At 50.0% G+C, this 20,740-nt stretch overlaps 1 protein-coding gene across 1 annotated transcript in view; it reads right to left on the bottom strand.

The window, feature by feature from the left end:
• Positions 1-9,819: 9,819 nt before the first annotated feature.
• Positions 9,820-20,740, bottom strand: part of FZD3 (frizzled class receptor 3) — a 62,461-nt gene continuing 51,540 nt past the window's right edge. Inside the window, exons 5-7 of the mRNA XM_054063599.1 lie at positions 18,637-18,785; positions 16,184-16,417; positions 9,820-14,404 (exon numbers count right to left, since the gene is read on the bottom strand). Of these exons, the coding sequence (XP_053919574.1) occupies positions 14,191-14,404; positions 16,184-16,417; positions 18,637-18,785 (597 nt within the window). The 3' untranslated portion in view covers positions 9,820-14,190. The remainder of the gene's footprint in view (positions 14,405-16,183; positions 16,418-18,636; positions 18,786-20,740) is intronic.

Genomic DNA, 20,740 nt, shown 5'->3' with positions numbered 1-20,740 from the left:
AAGCCACCCTAGAAAGGTGTCTCTGAGTAAATGGATGCTGTGGGATGTGGTGGTTTTGGGGTGGATGTTGGGGCACATTGGCTTTCGAAGGGCACCTCCTGGCTGGAGGTGCAAGATTCCGACTATTCCCTGTTGCAAGAGCTTGCGTATGCAATGCCTATACAGAATAACTAAGAGCTATGGAAATGTATGGATCTTCCTGTGACCTTGTGGCTGGTGGGAGCTGCCACCTGCGCAGGACAGCATTGGAGGAGCCTTGCTCTGCTGAGCCTGGCAGTGGAATCCCACTCCAAGGCCAAAAATTGCAAGGAAAAGGGATCCCAAAACAGCAGTGACCATAGCAGAGCGGGACCCTGCACCCCACCAAGTGGGTTCACCCCATAAATGGGATTAAATCCCAAGTGCTTCTCAGAAAAATGGAGACACCCCCACATCATGCTTTGACCCACACAGTTTACAGCAGGCTCCTGTAATGTAATTCCTATTTTTATCAACAGCAGGAGCCACTGCAGGTCATGGACAAGACCTGGAAAAGAGCCACCAGCAGCAATCAAGGAGAATTACTGAAGGAATCCATGGAAAATGAGAGGCACAAACAAGTGGGTGCAGCTTAAGCTCCAGCTTTGTCTGGTTCCCTTACTGGGGCAGGAGCATCCAAGCGACCACGGGCAGCCTCGCTAGTTGGACTTGCCTTTCGGATGCCACCCTGTGTCTGCTACAGGTGGGAAGTAGCATTTCAAACCCTGCTAGTCACTAAGTCACTCGATCTGACTCAAAATCCCTCTTTTTTTAAACCAAATTCCCCATCCCACTGGCTCTGTTCATATGATGCCTTCCACATGCTCCTGTTGCTTCCCAGGAGCAGGGATGTGACCCTGGGGAGATCGAGGTCCCTTTCACAACCAACCCTTGACCAAATTTTTTGAGGGGGCTGCAGAAATCCAAGGGAATTCCATGTTTTTCTCCCAGAACATGGGTTGTGTGCCAAGTCTTGTGCCCAAAGCAGTGACATCCATTTCATACAACTGCTCACATGAAGTGAGAGGCTGGGGGTTCCCATGGAGCTGACCAAACACCAGGACAAGGGGGTCCGTTCTGGGAAATATTGCCCATAACTGATTTGGCACTGTTTCCTCCAGCTCCAGGTAGAGACTTGGACACAGACAATCCACCATCTTCCAAAGGGCTGGTTGCTGCCAGGACCTCCCGATGGAACACAGGGAAGGGATTTATGGAGATTACAAAGACTCAAATTGTCCCTCCTGGCTACAGAGCACCCGGGCCTGGACAAATGCACAACAGACAGATGGACAGGGCAGGGTGAAGCCACCAAACTCACCATAGAGCATCCCCTCTCCGTCACCTGCCACAGGGATGGCTCCTGGGGTACCCAGAGGAGGAGAGTTTAATCTTTTCCATTTGATTTTAATCAGCTCATCAGCGACAGGCATTGACAGCACAGCTGGCTAAGAAGCTTACGTCTATTATTCCTGGAGGATTAGCCTTTCTGATCCAAGCGGAGGGAAGTGGCTGTGTCTCCGGCTTCATTGGGGCGTGTGTCGTACCATTCTGCCCCACCTCGTTATTCTGTGGTGTGCAAACGCTGCCCTGTATTTATCTGCACCACCTGGAGAGCTTTCTCCTTCCTTCCAGCCGTGCGTCCAACAAATCCCTCCACAAGCGTTAGGGGCACGGCAATCCCATGTGGGTCCTATAGGATGGGGAAGATGCCCAGAAGGGCTGTCTTGACCCTCTCCATGGGACCGTATGGGGTGTGTGGCCATGGTCATCCCTGCAGGTGTACCTTTATCCATGTGTGACACCGGGATGTGCCACAATAGCAGAGCCCATCCCTAATAACGCTCAGGGCAGAGGGGCTCTGTCCCAAGATCTTCTTGTTCCCATTTGATGCACTGAAACAGCCTCCGGGGTACCTGGACATGGAGGGAGTTGGGTCACGATGGTGGGATGGAATCCTCCACAGCAAGCAATATTGGGGAGCTGAAACCAGGGACATTGCTCCGCTCCCTCCTCCCGGGTGCTCATCTTGCATGGGCTGAGCGGAGGCACTCTCTGGTGCCTAGGGAGTGGGGGAGACACCCATTTGGGTGTCTATGGTCCCTAGGGTGTCGAGGAGGTGCCCATCATGGAGTCTTTTTCCCTTGGGCTGCAGGGGAGACAGCCATTGGGGTGTCCTTGGTTCCCAGAGTGTCAGTGAGACATTCATCAGGGTGTCTTTTGTTCATGGGGTGCTGACAAGACACCCATTGGGGTGTCTTTGGTCCTTAGAGTGTGAAAGAGACACCCATTGGGGTGTCTTTGGTCCTTAGGGTGTGAAAGAGACATCCATTGGGGTGTCTTTGGTCCATGGGAGGTTGAGGAGGCACCCATCAGGATGTCTTTGGTCTGTGGGGTGACAGGGAGGCACCCATGGTCCGTGGCTGTGCAGGAGATGCCCATTGGGGTCTTTTTTGTCCCTGGAGTGTTGGGGAGACACCCATCAGGATCCAGCAGTGGAGTTTTGGCATGCGTGGCTGCTGCCCACCCTCCTATAGGCCATGGGATTACAGTGTGACAGCTAATAATACCTGGCGGGATTTCTCCCAGGTGATACTGGTCCTTCCTGGGGTTCAAGGAACAGCTGGGGACACAGGACGACCCTCACAAGGTCAGAGATGGGATATTCCCATGTTCCCCCCAACATCTCCCTCCAGGGCAGGACATGGAGCAGAGGTGGGACTGTGTGGTCTGGTTGCTGCTGGGAGCAGGCTCCCAGCAAAGACAGAGGAGGGCACAAACCCACATAGAATTCCCTCTTCCAGCTCAAGAAAGCACCGAGTTTGATGGGATTTCTGGATGTTTCATGTTCTCTGGCTTTTGCAGTCTCCCTGCCAACCACAGGCATTTTTGTCACCTGCAGCATTGTTACAGTTCCCTAACTTTCCCTTGTCCAAGTCATTACATTTAAACAACCAGAAAAAGGGAAAATCAGGGGGTCGTAACTAGGATCCCAACTGCAATGGGATCGAGTGATTCCCATGGGGACACAGCCATCACCTTTTCCTGCTGCTGCTGTGCCTGTGTCTCCCACCTGGGTGTTTTGGTGCGTGGTGCCAGCAGTGGGTCCTGTCCTGCCTGGCACCCTTCCATGTCCCAGCCAAGGCCACTCGGGTGCCAGTTACCGCTTGTCATCGCAGCCAGGAGCTAAGGACTCACAGGCGGTGGCACTATTGCATTAAAAATCCCAGCTGGCCTCTGGGAATGCTGCTCTTTTGGGGGAATGATTCTCCTCCTGGTCCCAAAGGTTTCCCTGTGGGCTCTCCAAATGCAGTGGCGAAGCTGAGGCAGACCCTGCCCATCTGTGCTGAGCCCTGTTGGGATGAGACCTCACATTTCCTATGGCTCTTCCGGGGGGGCAGAGGGGCTTCTACCTTGGCATTTGGGTGGAAAAGCCATGGTGGGTCCTGCCAAACTGCCACTCGAAGGCCAGTATGGGACATGGCCCACGCTCAGGACCTTGCACGGGATAAACATCGTGGCTTCTTCGTATCACCCTCCTGTAACCTGCCTGGTCTGCTCCTGCAAAGGTCTCTACACATTAAAAATCTTTGGAAGCCTGTGCTCGTTTTCCTCACTCCAGGCAGGCAAGATCTCAAGATGTTTCAAGTTCCCACTCTCTTTCCCATGAGAAACCAGTCCCAGGAGCATCCCTCTATCCCCAGGAGCAATCCTCCATCCTTGGCAGCATCCCTCTATTGCCATGATCACCAGTCCCTCCCCACAAGTATCCCCCTATCCTCACAAGGATCCCTTCCTCCCTGTCAGCATCCCTCCATCCCCACAAGCATCCATTCCTCCCCACAAGACTCCCTTCTCATAAGCATCTCTCCCTCCCTCCCTGTGAGTGTCCTTCCATCCCATGAGCATCTATTCCTCCCCACTGAGCACCCTACTCTCCCCGTGAGAATCCCTGCATCCCCACAAGCATCCCTCCTTCCCTGTGAGCATCTCTCCACCCCATGAGCTTCCCTTCCTCTCTGCAAGCATCCCTCTCTCTTCATGACCATCCCTCCATTTCCATGAGCATCCCTCCATCCTCATGAGCATTGCTCCCTCTCCATAAGTTTCTCTCCCTGTGAGTATCCCTCCATCCATTTCTGTAAACATCCCTCCCTTCCCAGAGCAAAGCATCCTCCCTGCACCCAGGGTGCTCCAAGAACTTTTTTTACGTGGTCCCCTTTTCCGTGCTGTCCTGGGAGCAGGGAACGTCCTTTAAGGATAGTTTGCCCTTGAGGAAACAGGACATCGAGTGAGGCAAATGTTTCCCAATGAGCTCTGCCTACAGTGGGAGCAGAGGAGGAGGAGGACAGGGTCTCACCTGGTGCCAGGAGCTGGTGGAGCCCAGCCTCAGCCCCAGTGTTGGCCGCACAGGCTTGGGGGATGGTGCAGCCCTTTGCCTGCTCCCATCCCATCCCTGATTAATTTGATTAATGCAAAGCCCCAGGGGGTCTGGCATGGGGGTGGGATTGGGAGTTTGATTTACTGCTGCTCAAAGGGGGAAGAGAGACAGCCTGGTGACAGCCACTGGTGCTCCATGGCCTCAGGGTTCCGCGCTCCTGGGCTTCGAGCTTCAATCCTGCTGATCATGGCTTTTCCAGCAGCAGCTGCTCCCCATTCCCTCCCTGTCCCATTAATCCAATGCCTGCAGTTTGTAACACCTCCCATCCCTGCTGAGCATCCTCCCAGGATGCCGGGGTGCATGGTATGGAGGATGGGGACCTCCATACCCTGTCAGGGCCAAAGGGTGTTGTGGTGGTTCCCACTGCCGGTGCTGCACAAGGACAGATCAGAATTCCTGAGGTCAGGATGGTGAGGGGAGTTAGGGGCTTGGAGGGCATCCAGCACCTGTTAACGGCAACAAAGCTCAGCACCTCCTCCCCGCGCTGCTAATTCATCACAGCTCTGGAGGCCACCTCGGCGAGGCCGTCACTCCAATTAGTGCTGTTGCCCTTCACCTTGCTCATGGACTAACAAGGTTTGGCAGGATTCGGGGAGAGGTTTGGCAGGATTCAGGGATTTCACTCACGGTTAAAGGAACCCAAATATGAGCATTAACCCTTCATCTGCTGAGCTGTGCCCAAGCAGTGCCATGCGATCATAGAAACATTAAGGTTAGAGAAGACCTCTGAAATCATCCAGTCCAACCCTCAGCCCAACACACACGTTTTGCTGGGCTGCTGCCACGGCCAGAGAGCTCCAGGAGCTTTTCTGGACACCAAGCTGCTTCCAAACTGCATTTAGGGAGAAACTTTTTCAAGTGGAAAAAAAGATTTGAAGTATAAAGATATAATCTTTTTTTTTCCAAAGGGTCCAAACACTTTCTTAGTCCCAGATCTTACTGCTCATCCAGGAGCTGCCACATCACCTGCCCCGCTCCCTTTGTGCACTGTCCCCAAGGGCTTGGCAGCACCTCATCCTCAGGATTCAGGGACCACCATGAAAGCCCCATCCCTGGAGGTGTTGAAGGCCAGGTTGGATGGGGTTTGGAGCAACCTGATCCAGTGGAAGGTGTCCCTGCCCATGGCAGGGGGTTGGAACTGGATGGGCTTTAGGGTCCCTTCCCACCCAAATCACTCTCTGATTCTATGATAAGTGGCACCAAGAGACGATTCCCCCTAAAATTAAAAACTAGGAGCAAGGTGAGCTTTTCTAATCTGACTTTATGCAGCCAAGGAGATGTTTTGCATCTTTTGGCAGGGTCCAAGCCTTATCTGACGGCAGCATTTCCACAAGGGAAGTCGGAGAGCTTTGAAGGCGTCATGGGAGCTCAGCAGTAGTATGTCGGGGCTCGTCACTTCTGACGGATTCCGTATGGGATTTGTAGCTGGATTATGTTGCAATTCAGGGCCTTAAGGGATTTTCACAGCACATTCTTCCAAAAGCAGGAACCCTCTGTGCTATTGCTGGGCCAACAAACCCAAGAAGCAGAAGAATACATCTACACCAAGGAAGTTGGATTTAAAAACCCACAGAAAGAAAACAAAGGATGTCTTATATACTGCAAGACAATACAGTAAAAATAAAGTCAACACTTGAAGGTCCAAGAGCCAAAACTGAATCCTCAGCCAGTGCCCAGAGCAGGCTGGGGCAAAGCGGAGCTCTTCTCCAGCTTTTGAAGTGGAGCCGGAGCCTTGCTGGATTATCCATTTTTCTCCAGAAACAAAGATATTTCGTAGAATCATAGAATGGTTTGGGTTGGAAGAAACCTTAGAGGCCATACAGTTCCAATCCCCTGCCATGTGCAGGGACACCTCGCACTGGATCAGGTTGATCAAAGCCCCGTCCAGCCTGGCCTTGAATAACTCCAGGGATGCAGCATCCGTGACTTCTCTGAGCAACCTGGGCCAGGGCCTCACCTCCCTCACCAGAAAATATTTCTGCCTAAGATCTCATCCCAATCTTCCCTCTTGCAGCTTAAAACCATCCCCCCTCATCCTGTCCCTGCACTCCCTGATCAAAAGCCCCTCTCCGGCTTTCCTGGAACCCCTTTCAGTACTGGAGGCTGCTTGAAGGTCTCCCCACAGCCTTCTCTTCTCCAGGCTGAACAAGCCCAACTCTCTCAGCCTGTCCTCAGATGGGAGGTTCTCCAGCCCTCAGATCATCCTTGTGGTCTCCTCAGGACTTGCTCCAACAGATCCGTATTTCACACTCAAAACCCCTAACCTACTGCTAGGAAGGCTGGGTTGGTTCAAAACAGAAGAAAGAGCAGCGACATGCACAGGATCCTTCTCTTTCCCATTCAGGCTACCGGATGTGTCCAGGTCTCATTGAAACATATGGGGTTAGAAATGCCTTTTTGGGTTAAATAATTCTTACAGCAAGCGCTGAGACACGGAATCCCCTTGGTGTGGCTACAAAACTGCAAGGGGGCTCTCGCACATCCTACCTCCTCCTCCTGCTGCCTGGAGCCTCTGCCCTGGGAGCTGGTGGTGGAGGAATACAATCCAGCACTGATTGTCTGATTACATCAACGGAATCAAACCAACTCCCAAAGGATGACATAGCACCCAAAACCTAAAAAACTGGAAATCAGGAAGAAAGGTGATCAGGGAGGGGAAAAAGGGGACATTGGCCTAATCCTGGGAGCTAGAAATGAGGAATTAAAGCCTGAAACAGAACCTCTGTGCCTTGCATGGGGTAGATACGGCTCCGAGACTGCTGGTCACTGCTGGGCACTGGCTTTGGTCACTGTGTGACCACTGTATCTCTTGGCTATAGGGATGTATTGGCACAGAGGGCTGTGTGATGTAATTGGTTTTAGACCTTATTTACTTCATTTTATATGGTTTAATATATTTCATATACTTACGTATGACCTTACATTATATGACAATACTATAAGTATTAAAACAAAAAAAATATTCAATCTATTAAGAACTTTAAATCGCAGCAGCTTGAGACAAGGCTGGAAACCATTTGGCACTGCAGATCCACCTTCCTGCAGCTTTCCCACCATTCCAGGTGTGGTGATGTCTCCAGTCTCCCAATATCCATTCAGCTCTCCCTCCGCAGACATTCTGGTCACTCAGGAAACTTTTTAAAGGCAGCTGTGATGCGGAATGGGGAGTTGCAGGGGGATGTATGGAGGAGAGGAATGGGGGCATGGAGCAAAGGGGCTTGGTGGGAGGTGGGATTTAATGAAACGCAAAAGCAAAGGAATGGGTGAGGAGAAAGCAGCTTTTCCCACACCTGGGAGGGGCTCTTCATCAGGAAGTGCAGGGATAGGGCAAGAGGGTGTGGTTTGAAGCTGAAAGAGGGGAGATTGAGATGAGATCTTAGGAAAAAATGTTTTCTTGGGAGGGTGGTGAGGCCCTGGCCCAGGTTGCCCAGAGCAGTGGTGGCTGCCCCATCCCTGGAGGTGTTCAAGGCCAGGTTGGATAGGGCTTGGAGCAACCTGATCCAGTGGAAGGTGTCCCTGCCCATGGCAGGGGGTTGGAATCAGATGGGCTTTAAGGTCCCTTCCAACCCAAACCACTCCATGATTCTACGCAGAGCTGAAGCCCTCAGAGATGTCCTTGTGGTATAGAGAGGGGGCAGGAGATGCCGGCAGGAGTGGGATGGGGGTTTTGGGAACAGGCTGTGAAACCAGACACTAAATATCAATCAAATGCTCTCCAAGTATTATCATCAAACCAGTCAGACCGGTAGCAAAGCATGTTTGAAACGTAGATCCCATACCAAAGGGTCGGCGGCTTTGTCCCCCTGCCCGGGAGCAGCTCTGAGCTGGCGAGAACACCAAAGAAAATGACTCTTTTAAAAAGGTTCTTGTGTTTCTACCCATTTTATTTCAGTCTTTTGTTATCAAGGGTTTTCTGGAGCTTTTAACCTCTTCATGATTTGTGCGTGGCTGGATGTTCTGCCTTCATACTAGTGAAGGAATCGCAGCAAGGGCAGGAGTTAGCTGGGCCAAGGGGCCAAGCTGAACCCAAACAGCAAACAGGGCGTTACGGTGCGTTGGGAACACGACTGCATCCAAAATCACTGCCCTTAATCTCAGCCAGAAGAGCAGCAGAGTCTGGGCTGTTGCTGCCTCCAGCTCTAGCTGCATCCCCTCTCCAGATGCTTTCTTATTCCTCACCCACAGGTCATTAAAATAATCTCCAAAGTTGCTTTCTGTGCATCTTTGCACAGAAAGGCACTCCAGCTGACCCCAATGTCCTCCCCAGCCCCTCATCCCCTACCCCAGCCCCCTGGGGACCTGCTGATGCCTCCCAAAAGTGGGGAGATAAATGTTGTGAGCTCCCATTCCTCATCCCTGATGGTTTTAGCTGTAGGAGAAATCCACTCGGCTGTCCCAGAGGCCAAGGCAGATCATGACTTCAGCTGCTCCTCTGGGAGCTGGCTCACTCACAAACCACAGCAGCAACAGCTTAAACACAGGGAAGATGGGGGAGAAGGGATCTTGCCCCTTCTGTCCTCCTTGCTATGGTGCAGCTGCCTTTTGAGTGACCCAAGCAGCTCCTTGAGTCCTCAGCGCTTGCTAACAACAGCCCAGCCTTGGGTTTTCCCTAGAATTGTTTCCCACAGCTGGCTGCTGCCTCTCCAAGGGCTCCAGGTGGGATCTCACTGGAGCAGAGGGGCAGAATCCCCACCTTTGCCCTGCTGGTCCCGCTGCTTTGGATGCAGCCCAGGACATGGTTGGCTTTCTGGGCTGCGAGCGCACATTGCTGGCTCATGTTGAGCTTTCCAATCACCAGCGTGTCACTCTTTGTATCCAGCAATAAAAAACCCAGCACAAACTCCCAACCCCTCCCATATTCCCAAACCCAGCTGCCGCTCCCAAGCCTGCATGTGTGTCTGGTCGTGAAGTACCGGTGGTTTGAGCGCTCTTGCTGCTCATAAAAGGGTGGAACAAACCAGTGCCCAGATCACGTGCAGAGCTTTGCGTTTGCTGGAAGGGTGCCAGCACCCACGAGTACAGATGTTAGGGAAGAATTAAGTCTAGGAAGTCTTTCTTCAAATGCAGAGGCACTGCCAGTCAGAGGAAAAGCATTGGTGGAGCCCTGGCAGAGGCTGCCCAGGGCAGTGGTGCAGTCTCCGTCCCTGGAGGGGTTCAAGAACCGTGTCGCCGTGGCACTTTGGGACATGGTTTACAGGCACGCTGGGGTTGGGGTGATGCTTGGACTGGACAAGCTGAGATCATAGTATCATAATGATTCTGTGATTCTATGAAAACTGAATATTTGCATCTTAACCTGGGTTTGGAAGGTGGGGAAGTCATGCTCATTGCAGAGGGCTCAGAAACCTGTGAGGAAGACGAGGATTTTTCCACCATTTTATTAAAAACGCTTGAAGGTCTAAGATGAAACTGTACACCGACTACACCCGAATCTGTTTGCACACTCACAGTTAAAGTGCTAAAAACCAAACATTACAAAACCGACAGCAGACGACAGCAAAGGCGCCCACCAAGAGCTGGGGCTGGTCCTGCCCCACGCCGACAGCCATCCGTGCTCTTGGTGTCCAGGGCTCACCAGCACCAACGCTTCTGCCTCCTGCACTTGGAAAGGGATCGAAGTACAGAACGCACACGAGGTCGGAAAGGGGAAACGCTGGAAGAGGCGTCAGTGCTGTTACATGCACTGAGTGCTGCAGTGCACAGATCCGACAGGCAAAATCCATGTAAAACATCCCACCTTGGGTGAAAATAAATCCCGATCTGATTATAAATGAAGTACATTGGGACAGGAGTGGAATTTCACATTCGTTTCATTATTCTGTTCTTCAAGGTGAAGCCTTGAACCTCATGGTACAGCCGAGGCTGCTGCCCACTTCCCAGCAACGATTTTTTGGGATCCTCACCCCCCCCACCCCCGGAGCTGGGCTGCAGTATCGTCTCCCCTGGAAGGTTGGGCATCGCTCTTAAGAGCTGGCCCCAACTCACCCAGCTCTCCTTGTGTCTCTCAGGCCCTTCCCAAGGGGTTTTTCCTCCCCTTCTTGCTGGAACTATTTGGCTGCAGCTGGATTTCCTCTTCTATCAAAAGTTTCCGTAGCAAAATTCAGGCCTGAGCACTAAGAAAAAGGAGAGCATCTGCAAGTGGACAAATAAATTTCCAACTAAATGCAGCCTTTTGCTGCTCTTGGATGTTTTAGGCTTTAAGGAGACTAAATGCTACCGATCCAGCAGGCGGGTGGTTGCTTGGGGTTCTGGGACAGCCTTTTCCGTGGAACGCAACCACATTGCTGACTGGCAACATTTCAATGAACACTGAGAGGTATGAAGGGATTAAGGAGGAAGGGACATTCCAAACTCGGGGAATCGGACCAATGTCCGTATTTGCCAGCTGCAGCTGAGTGCTCACCTGTCACAGTCACCTCCTGCCTTCCCTGGACCAGGAATAGAGGTCTTGGAGCAAAGCACACCACGCCAGCCAGCAGAGAGGCCAGGGGTGACCTCTCACCACCATCACCTCTTGAGGATGGAGAGGTGCCAGGGGAGCGATGCGTTCTCAAATAAAATGGGGATTCAGTTCCCTGGGAATACTGGGAACAGAAAGCTGTGGATTTTACAGGAAGCTTTGATATTGAGATCTTGCAAGGCAGCAGTTTGGGGCATCAATCATTGTATGCATAGGATGATGATACATTAACCTGCCCTGGGATGAGGTGGAGAAGCTGGGCTACGTACACCTTCTCTGCCTTCTTCCAAGGACAGAGGGTTGGGATTTGCAAGGAGACCTGTGGCATGCGTAAGCCAGAGAGGGCTGAAGCGCTGCTGTTAAACCCCAAGGAAAGCGTGTTTGGCTACAGGGATGTCAGATCAGCCTGAGCCCAAAGAGTCAGAGTATTCCAGTGTTTCAGGGAACGGAAAGATTGGCACCAGTCCCAGAAACCAGGTACCGGGGGCAGAGCTTTCGCTGGGTCCAGGCAGTGCCAGACTGGAAAGCACCCCAAAACCAGACCTTGGTACCCCTGCCAGAGGCTGCGGCTGGGCTGCAGGCACTCAGACACCGGCCAGAGCCCCTAGGTACGATGATCTGGCAGCTGAAGCCCTGCGAGTGTCCCAGCCAGGGAATCTTACACCTGGGACCTGAAGCAGTCAGTGGCAATAGGCTCTGGAATCTCAGGAAGGAAAACTTTGCAGAAATAGAATACAGCATGCTGATTCATGTGCCGGAGATACAAAGGAGGGCTGGGGATTACAGGGGCAGGGGGGCATAAAAGCCAGCCAGAACTCCAGATTTACAGTTTAATCACCTCTCAGGGGTGACTGGAGCCTGTCCCTTCTGTCCAGGATACACAAGCAAGGGACAGCTTAGATATTCTCATCTGGATAAAATCCAGGGACTAAACCTCACAAATGAGCATCTCAAGCAGGATGTATTTCAAACCTCCATCACTGTTCCTCTCCTTGACTCCAGACAAATCAAAGTACCACTGCCATTTAAAAGTGAGTCCTGGAAATGGAGCCAGGAAGATCAACACAAACCTTTGCGCTTATTTAGTTACAGTGCTTAGGAAAAAGTCCCTTTGCAAATCCAGGTTCCTCAAAATGCCCTCCCTTGGGAGCGGAGTTATTTTGTAGAAGCTGACTTAGAACTTAAACAAGGGTTCCACCTCTGTGGCTTACTGGGAATTGTAGTTTTGCCAGTTTAAGCCACTCAATAACTCTGAAAGAGGTACACTAGCAATCTGACAGTTATCCCTGTGGATATTCCCTAGGGCTGTGTGCCGAGCGAGTGGTGCAGCAACCCTGGATTTACAATAAAGGGAGCGCGGAGTTGTTGCTAAGCTTTGTTATTCCATGTTGGGTTTTGTCTGTGCTTTTCCTTTGGAGCAAATGCCTTGTGGAATCAAAAAAACCAATTTAGGATAAAGATACTTCCAAGACACTGACTCCCAGGGCAAGCCTTGATTTGAGCACCTGCTTATGTGCTTTGCTGTTGTGTCATCAGCTGCAATTAACATGAGTAATTGCAGCTCGGCTCCAATCTTGCTGCTCACGAAAGCCTCCACGGGCTCTTGCCCTGCTCCTGCCCTTGAGGTTGTGCTATCCAAGCATCTACAAAGGCCTCTGAACGTGCCTCCAACAGTTCGGAAAGGGAATTATGTAAGGACAATGGAACATAAGTATTCATTTCCCAGCAGTGATCTGCAGTAATTACTGAGGTAGGTTTAAATGCAATCAGCGTTTCCTCGTGCCGAATGAACCTTGCAGGAGATGTTTCCGAAGATACACTGCACCATCCAAGACTTTTGCCTGTGGTATCAACAAAGACTTGCTGCACCCCAACAGATTATTTACACACAAGAAAGCCCACACTGAGAATTCCCTACTGTGGATCCATAGCAGGGAATGAAAAGACCTGTTGGTGGAGGTCAGTCAGTAATGTGAGCTCCCCGGATAGGAAGGAGCCAACAGTTTAAGGTGGATTCCTGTCTCCTCCTCCTCCAGAGAGCAGTGCAGCAGGTTTCCAGTTGCTGCATCCTGCTCCTTTCCCATCTGTGGGCAGCTTCTGCCTCAGTTTGGTTGGACTTGGTCTTGGAGGCCTTTCTCAACCTTAACAATTCTAGGATTTCTCCCTACCTGTCTCTTAAATTCCTGCTCCCTGCTTGCTCCGCACAAAGAGCACCTTCCCAAAAATCAGCTGTGACCTTGTAAGGAAGGTGGGCTATCCCTGATTAAACTTCTCCTGTCCCGTTTGGCCTCAGCCTTCCTCACCCAGGCCATGGGGTCTGTAAACAGGCTTTGTTCTGCATGGAAGGAAAAGGCTGTTACATTCCAGTTTGGGCGACAAATTCAGCTTTTCTATTATTCTTACTTTCTTTAAATAGATCAGGACGAGGCAATCTCAGCTTTTGTACATGAATCTAAAAAATAAGTGGCTGAATATTATCTAGAGAACTGGTTTTAAAGTCAATCTCTGCCTACAGACATTGTAAACAAGTAGAAAATTTAAATAGTACTTTGTAAAAAAGCAAGGACAATACAAGTTATACAAAAATTGCTTTTCCCTGCCTCTCCCTTTCCCTCCCCTCCCCTCCCGCCCCACTCCAACAACTGAGCCTTAACAGCTCTGGTAAGAGCTGGGGATCATCAGTGGAGTTTCCTTTCCTTCTCCAGAACTTCCTGTGCAGCGTTTCCAGTGTGATCGTTCCAAACGCCTGCCGAGTGGCATGGCCGTCCTTTATACACAGCATCCAACACGCATCCCCTCCCCTGCGTGTGACTGAAACACAGATCAGGGCATTATCAAACCAGTGAGATGCGCTGGGGAATTCCTTCAATATTCCCTTATAAGAAAAAACCTCAGCATGACCCTGCCAGCGAGTTTTCCAGGGTAACTTCTAACGCCACGCAGAGCCGTCGGAGAGAGGGGGGATTTCCAACAAGGAATAAGGAATTCAGCAATGGTGTCTGATGAGTAGCTGTTACCAAATAAATAATTACCTACAGATGGGTTCAAATGAGGCAACGCAGCTCTTTCCTCAATAATTCAAGATTGCTGAACACTCCAGCTCCGATGCGAGTATGGGAACGCTGGCTTCAACATGAAGAAGCTGGTTTCAACTTCCTGATGCACAAAATCAGCACCCGATGAGAGGGATGATAATACTGAGTGTTATCACATCACTGAGAAGGGACCACAAGCCGTGCAGCCACAACCGCTCCATTCCGATACGAGTGGTTCAAGCGCTGGTGCCATCCTCCTCGATGACGCGGTTCATGCTGGTCCCGTGCGTGATGTGTGTCATTGGGTTGCTGCTGAGATCCCTGATGCTGCTGTGGCGTGACTGTTCGTTAAGCCGATGGGAACTGCTGTGTCTGGAGTGATCAGTCAGTCGCGACATGCTGCCGTGAGGTAGTCTCTCTTCCATGCCGCGGTAGCTGCAGGGGGTGTACCTGATTAATGAAAAAAAGGGACAATTATTGCTATTGTCAACATTGCCGTCGTGGAATGTGGATAAATCTTGGTGCCTGTGCATGCACATACACACAAACCCTCTGCTTTGTGAAAACGTTCTCTGTTCAGCTCAGTCATTTTGCTTACAAAGCCCCAAGGCAAAGCATTTCGGCTCCTTGTGCCGCCTGGTTCCTACCACAGCACTGTCCAGTACTGATAATTAGTGAGCAAAGTACTGGATGATAAATTACATAATAAACCTACACCTCAGGTTAGAGTGGGATCGCAGAATCACAGAATGGTTTGGGTTGGAAGGAACCTTAATGACCATCCAGTTCCAACCCCCTGCCATGAGCAGGGACACCTCCCACTGGATCAGGCTGCTCAAAGCCCCATCAGGCAGCCACAGCTTCTCTGGGCAACCTGGGCCAGTGGGTACCTTTTATTGCTGCTTACTTTGGCAGGGTTAGGACTGCTAACAGAAACAAAATCAATTAACACACAGCCAAAACCAGCCACAATAACACAGAGCTGACTTTGGGAAAGATCCAGTTTCCCACACCCTAAGATGATGTAACACAAATCACTGCCTTTGCAGGAAAACCAGCACTGAACATATTCACATCAAGTCATTCACAAAAAATTGTGGAATCATTAAAGTTGGAGAAGACCTCCAGTCCAACTGTCAGCCCATCCCCACTGTGCCTCCTGAACCATGTCCCAAAGTACTGTGGCCACACAGGTTTTGAACACACCTAGGAGTGCGGACTCCCACCACTGCCCTGGGCAGCCTCTGCAAGGGCTTCACCACTCTTGCAGGAAAGACATTTTTCCTCATATCCAATCTAAATCTTCCCTGGTACAACTTGAGGCCACCGTCCCTTGTCCTGTCACTTGGGAGAAGAGACCAACACCCACCTCACTCCAACCTCCTTTCCGGGAGCTGCAGAAAGTGATGACGTCTCCCCTCAGCCTCCTCTTCTCCAGACTAAACAGCCCCAGGTCCCTCAGCTACCCCCAGAACCCCTGGGCTCCAGACCCTTCCCCAGCTCCTTTCCACTTCTCTGGACGCTCTCCAGCCCCTCAAGGTCTTTCTTGGAGTGAAGGGCCCAAAACTGAACCCAGGATTTGAGGTGTGGCCTCACCAGCACCAAGTACAGGGGGATGATCCTTTCCCTGCTCCTGCTGGCCACACCAAAGCTGCTGGGCTTCCTGGCCACCTGGGCCACTACTGGCTCATGTTCAGTCTCTGCTGGACACCAACCCCAGGTCCTTTTTCCTTCAGGCAGCTTTATAGACACTCTTCCCCAAGCCTGGAGCATTGCATTGGGTTGTTGTGACCCCAGGACAGGACCTGGCACTTCGACTTGTTGAACTCCATCCTGTTGACCTTGTCCCATGGATCCAGCCTGTCCAGATCCCTCTGCATAGCCTTCCTGCCCTCCAGCAGATCAAGCCTTCCCACTCAAGTTGATCTTGTCTGCAAACTGACTGAGGGAACATTTGATCCCTTCATCCAGGTCATTGATGAAGATAATGAACAGAACGGGCCCCAACGTGGAGCCCTGGGGAGCACTAGCAGAGGTGTTGGAAAGACTAGTGCAGAGTCTGAAAATATCATAACAGGTTTTCTCTTTCCATCAAGACACTTACAGGAGAGGAGATGCGATCAGAGAAAGAAAATAGCAGAACTTCCAGTTTTAGCAGTGGAATGACCAAACGTCCAGCTCGCAGACGCTGGCCCAATTTTCTGCAGGCTTTGAAGAAAAGAAACGTACCTGCCGTCGCGTGATCGGTGCAGGCTGCCATGGTAGCTGCTCACTTTGCTGTGGACGCTGCCCGCCTTGCTCCTTTGGTCGTCCATCACGGCCAGCTGGGTTGAGGAAGCATGTGTTGAGGTGCCTTGGGTAGAAGTGCCTCTGGATTTGCGGATGATGGGGGTGTTGGGATCCCTCAGGAGAGACTGGGCAAAGTCCGGCTCCTGCAGCACTTGACGGCTCTCATTCACAACTCTAAGCGAGACATCAAGTTGAATAGTTAGCATCAACAACTGCAATACACAATTCATAACAGTAACAGCACAAGAAAACTGAACAAACAAACATTACATCTTGGCAAATAAGACCATTTATTTATATTTTGATATTTGCCTAATTTTGAAGGATGCCTAAATCTGAATATTTCAGCAAAGTTCACTGCCCAGAGAAGTGGTGGCTGCCTCATCCCTGAAGGTGTTCTTGTCCACGGCAGGGGTGGAACTGGATGGGCTTTAAGGTCCCTTCCAACTCAAACCATTCTGTGATTCTATGATTCACATTCTTGAACCTCTCCTCCTCCCCATCCCTGATCCTCTAACCTGGACATGTGGGATAATGGCAGTGTATTAAGGCCTTAGTTTGTGCCTATTGCTACACGAACACCCCTAGGACAGTGCCGTGGCTTGGCAAGCTGTGATTACGCAGGGAATGCCTCTCAGGGAACATGGGAAGTTGCTTCTTCACTCAAATGAGCATTTAAAACCTGGATTAAAACTGGCAGCAGAGGAAGAACACCAGATGAAATGCAACATCTCTAATACTGGCCTGTAGCCCTTACATCAGTGGTTACACTCCTTGGCTCTCTGTTCACTGAAACTCCTCGCTGGGATGGGCTGGCAGAGAGGTGCGTACATGGCTGCTCTACCACAGCGTGGTGAAAGGATGGGCTATCACATCTGCTACATTCCTTTCTCTGTGTTTTTTAATTTCCATCTCTTTTCTGTGGGGAGACTTTTTCCCCCTCTCCTGTTCTCTATGTTATTCTTCTATGTTCCGTCTCCTCCACCTGGCAAGCTCCTCCTCTTAATTCTCTTGCTCCCAGAGGATCACAGGCTACCTAACGAGCGAGATTCATTTCAGCTCTGCCCCTTACTCCTCCATGAAGGGGGCTGGCAAAGAAACCTGGCTCCAGCCAGACGTTGCAGTGTGTGGGAGCTGCTCTGCTGCCTGGATGCACCAGGAGAGAGGATGGCACTTCCAGGAGCTGCTTGCTCTCCCCAAGATAGCAGAACCAAGATAAGACAGTCCTGTAAAACAGCACCTCTGCCTGCAGTAACTCTATTCCTGCTCTCCACTCAGCACATCAGATCCTATCTCGATGTATACATGTGTATGAACACCACTGTAAGATGTTAACCCCATGCACAGCTTAGCAGGTATTTTTCAGATAAAGAAAAGTTTGCTCCAGCTCTACAGACAGTAATTTTACTTCAGCCTCAGCAAAAGGCCAGTTCAGTTAAGGATGGACAAGTCAAAGGCATGGAGGAGTCACTTCAAGGCTTGCTGTATTTGTGCATCTATCTTGAAACATCTGCCTACAAGACAATAGTTACGATGATGAAAAGAGCTGTTCATGGCTATTACAAAACCACAGAATGGTTTGGGTTGGAAGGGACCCTAAAGCCCATCCACCTCCAACTCCCCTGCCACGGGCAGGGACACCTCCCATCCAACCTGGCCTTGATCATCTCCAAGGATGAGGCAGCCACCACTTCTCTGGGCAACCTGGGCCAGTTAGGAGAACATTTCTGCCTAAGATCTCAGTCTCCCCTCTTTCAGTTTCAAACCATTCCTTGTCCTACCACTGCACTCCAGGATAATGGATTGTCTCTAAACTTATGCCATATCTTAGCCTAAATCAATTTTGATCTCACAGAAGCTATAAGATATCCTCACTGCCATTTTATCAAACTGCACTAAGGCAGAAGGGAATATTAAAAGCAGAGACAATCACTTTTAGCTGCAACCATGGTGAAAAGAACTTATACTTAATTTCAACTCAAAGTCTAATCCAGCTGACTGGATAAGCACATTCACAAATAGAAACTCTCAATTCCACTCTCAGTAATTGGCAGAAAAACTGTAACATTCAACTGAAGCCTAATTAATCATAGAATCATGGAATGCTTAGGGTTGGAAGGGAACTTAAAGCCCACCCAGTTCCACCCCTGCTGCCATGGACAGGGACACCTTCCACTGGATCCAGTTCCAAACTGCCTGCAGGGAGGCTGGAACTGGATGGGCTTTAAGGTCCCTTCCAACCCAACCCAACCCAAACCACTCCATGATTCTATGATTCTATCCCTGTCTTTGCCTCCATGACGAACTAAGCAAAACACTGGTCCAGCACTACAATGGAAGCAGAGATTACTCGCCATTACTCAACAGTTTATCTAAGAGACACCAATACTCACTCTTTTTTCCTGCGGCCGTGGAAAAAGCTAGCCCACTCAAAACAGGTCTTTTTGCTTCCAACCCAGAAGACAGAGGGTATCCCAACGACCAAAGCCATCAGATATTTCATGAGAAAGAGAATCAGATCTGGGCGACTCATCTGAGTGACCTAGAGGAAGAAGAAAAGGAGCAAAGAGGATTATATGAATCAGCATAGTTCACTACTCTGTTTATTAACTCATTTAGAATAACTGCCTCTGCCAAGAGCCAAAGTAAACACCAACAGGGTCCCTTTGTTTCGTGGCTCTGGAGAGTGTGACCGAACGTGTTGTACAGCTCACTGCTGACTGAGACAAAAGATCCAACTGCTGTGAGGTCCCAGCCTTTATTTGCGTTTCTGGTCATTTGTCTGTGCCCTGAATAACTGTGAAATATTTTCTAGTCTACAAATTATAAAGACTTGTTTCTTTGAATCAACCTATATAAAAACAGGTGCTACCTTTGCTGTTGGGGAAAAGCCCAATGGAATGCTCCATAGGATGTTCAATGCCAATCCTTCATTCCATACCTTTCAGTGGAGGGCTATGCCCATAGTTTCTCTTCCTCAGGAACTCAAGGCATTGGCAAGGTCCGATTGCTTGATTCCTACCAGCCTGGCAAAACTCCCTCTCCCCAGTTATCCGATGGGAAAAGCTCCCCATGCCTATTTTTGCAACTATTTTGACGTGTGAAGGGTTGCTTTGGAAAAGGTGGGCTTGATAGAGGTCAGCTCAGGCTCCATGACCTTCCAACCATGTAACGCCGACAGGCAGCATGGCTTCCACATGGACCACGGGAAATCCCGGAATGGTCAGGGAGGAAGGGACCTCTGGAGATCATCCAGCTCAACTCCGCTGCTAAAGCAGTGTCACCTCCAGCAGGTAATATCCAGCAATTGTTGCTTTAATACTTTGTATTATTACTCATTTTTGAATAATATCACAATTGTGGATGAAAAATGAAGAGAATTAAGGTGTCTTGCCTGAACCCAGACAACACAACTGTGTGGGTGAGAACATGAGAGAATTCAGGGCCATTGATATCGCTCTGGAGTAACTGCATGCCCGTCTTTCAATTAAATGTAGACACATAATGAGCTCTATTACAAAATGTTTCTTAAGAGTTCATCTTCGTATGAAGCAGGATCAAAGCTCTCCCCATGCCAGTTCTTTCCCCGGAATTACTGAGTGCTTTCCATCAATCCCTGCCCCAGGAAAAACCTGATGTTGAAGGTCTTTGACAACACTATGGACGTTCCTATGCCTGCAATCACTTAACCATGCGAAACAAGTCTGAAGACTTGCTGGGTGGTTTTGTAGTCAATCCATGAGGTTCCACTCAAGAAAGAGAAATATTAACAATTACCCAATAAAAAAACTATCCAAGAAAATTAAGCTCTCAGAAATTAACCTTATTATTTCATTTCGTAATTTGCAGATGTGGCATTAAGTGGGATAAATAGGGAAATTCATTGTTTCTAAATGAAGGTAATACTCAGGTAAATTGTGATATTTACATACAATGCTTGTCCGCTGGGGCATGTCTCCCCTGGCACAGCTATTGGCCTGAGGGGAATTGAATTTTGATTCTTTCATTAGGAATAAAAGAAATCCTAGTGCTGAAGCTCTCCACTGCTCACTTGTACCACAAGACTTTTTTATTTTATTGACTGAGTCACACTGCTTTGTGTGAGAGCCAGCAGAAGTCAGGTGCTGCGATGTCTGCTGTTTCCCAGACTGAATATACTGCAGATATTGTCGAATAGAATCATGGAATGGTTTGTGATGGAAGGGGCCAGTATGAGAGGTGCTTCAGCCCTTGGATCATCTTTGTGGCCTCCTCTGGACGCACTCCAACAGATCCATGTCCTTCCTGTGCTGAGGACTCCACAACTGGACACAGAGCTTCAGGTGGGGTCTCACTAGAGCAGAGCAGAGAGGCAGAATCCGCTCCCTCGCCCTGCTGGTCCCACTGGTTTGGATGAAGCCCAGGATATGGTTGGCTTACTCGGCTACGAGTGCCCATTGCCAGATAGCTATTGAACTAAGTAAATCATATGACTTCCATGAAGACATAAAAGTAAAC

The sequence above is a fragment of the Cuculus canorus genome, chromosome 3, assembly GCF_017976375.1.
Source record: "Cuculus canorus isolate bCucCan1 chromosome 3, bCucCan1.pri, whole genome shotgun sequence".
In the NCBI taxonomy this organism is placed as follows: domain Eukaryota; kingdom Metazoa; phylum Chordata; class Aves; order Cuculiformes; family Cuculidae; genus Cuculus; species Cuculus canorus.
Note: the sequence above shows the minus strand (reverse complement) of the source record. Positions and strands in the feature narration are given on the sequence as shown.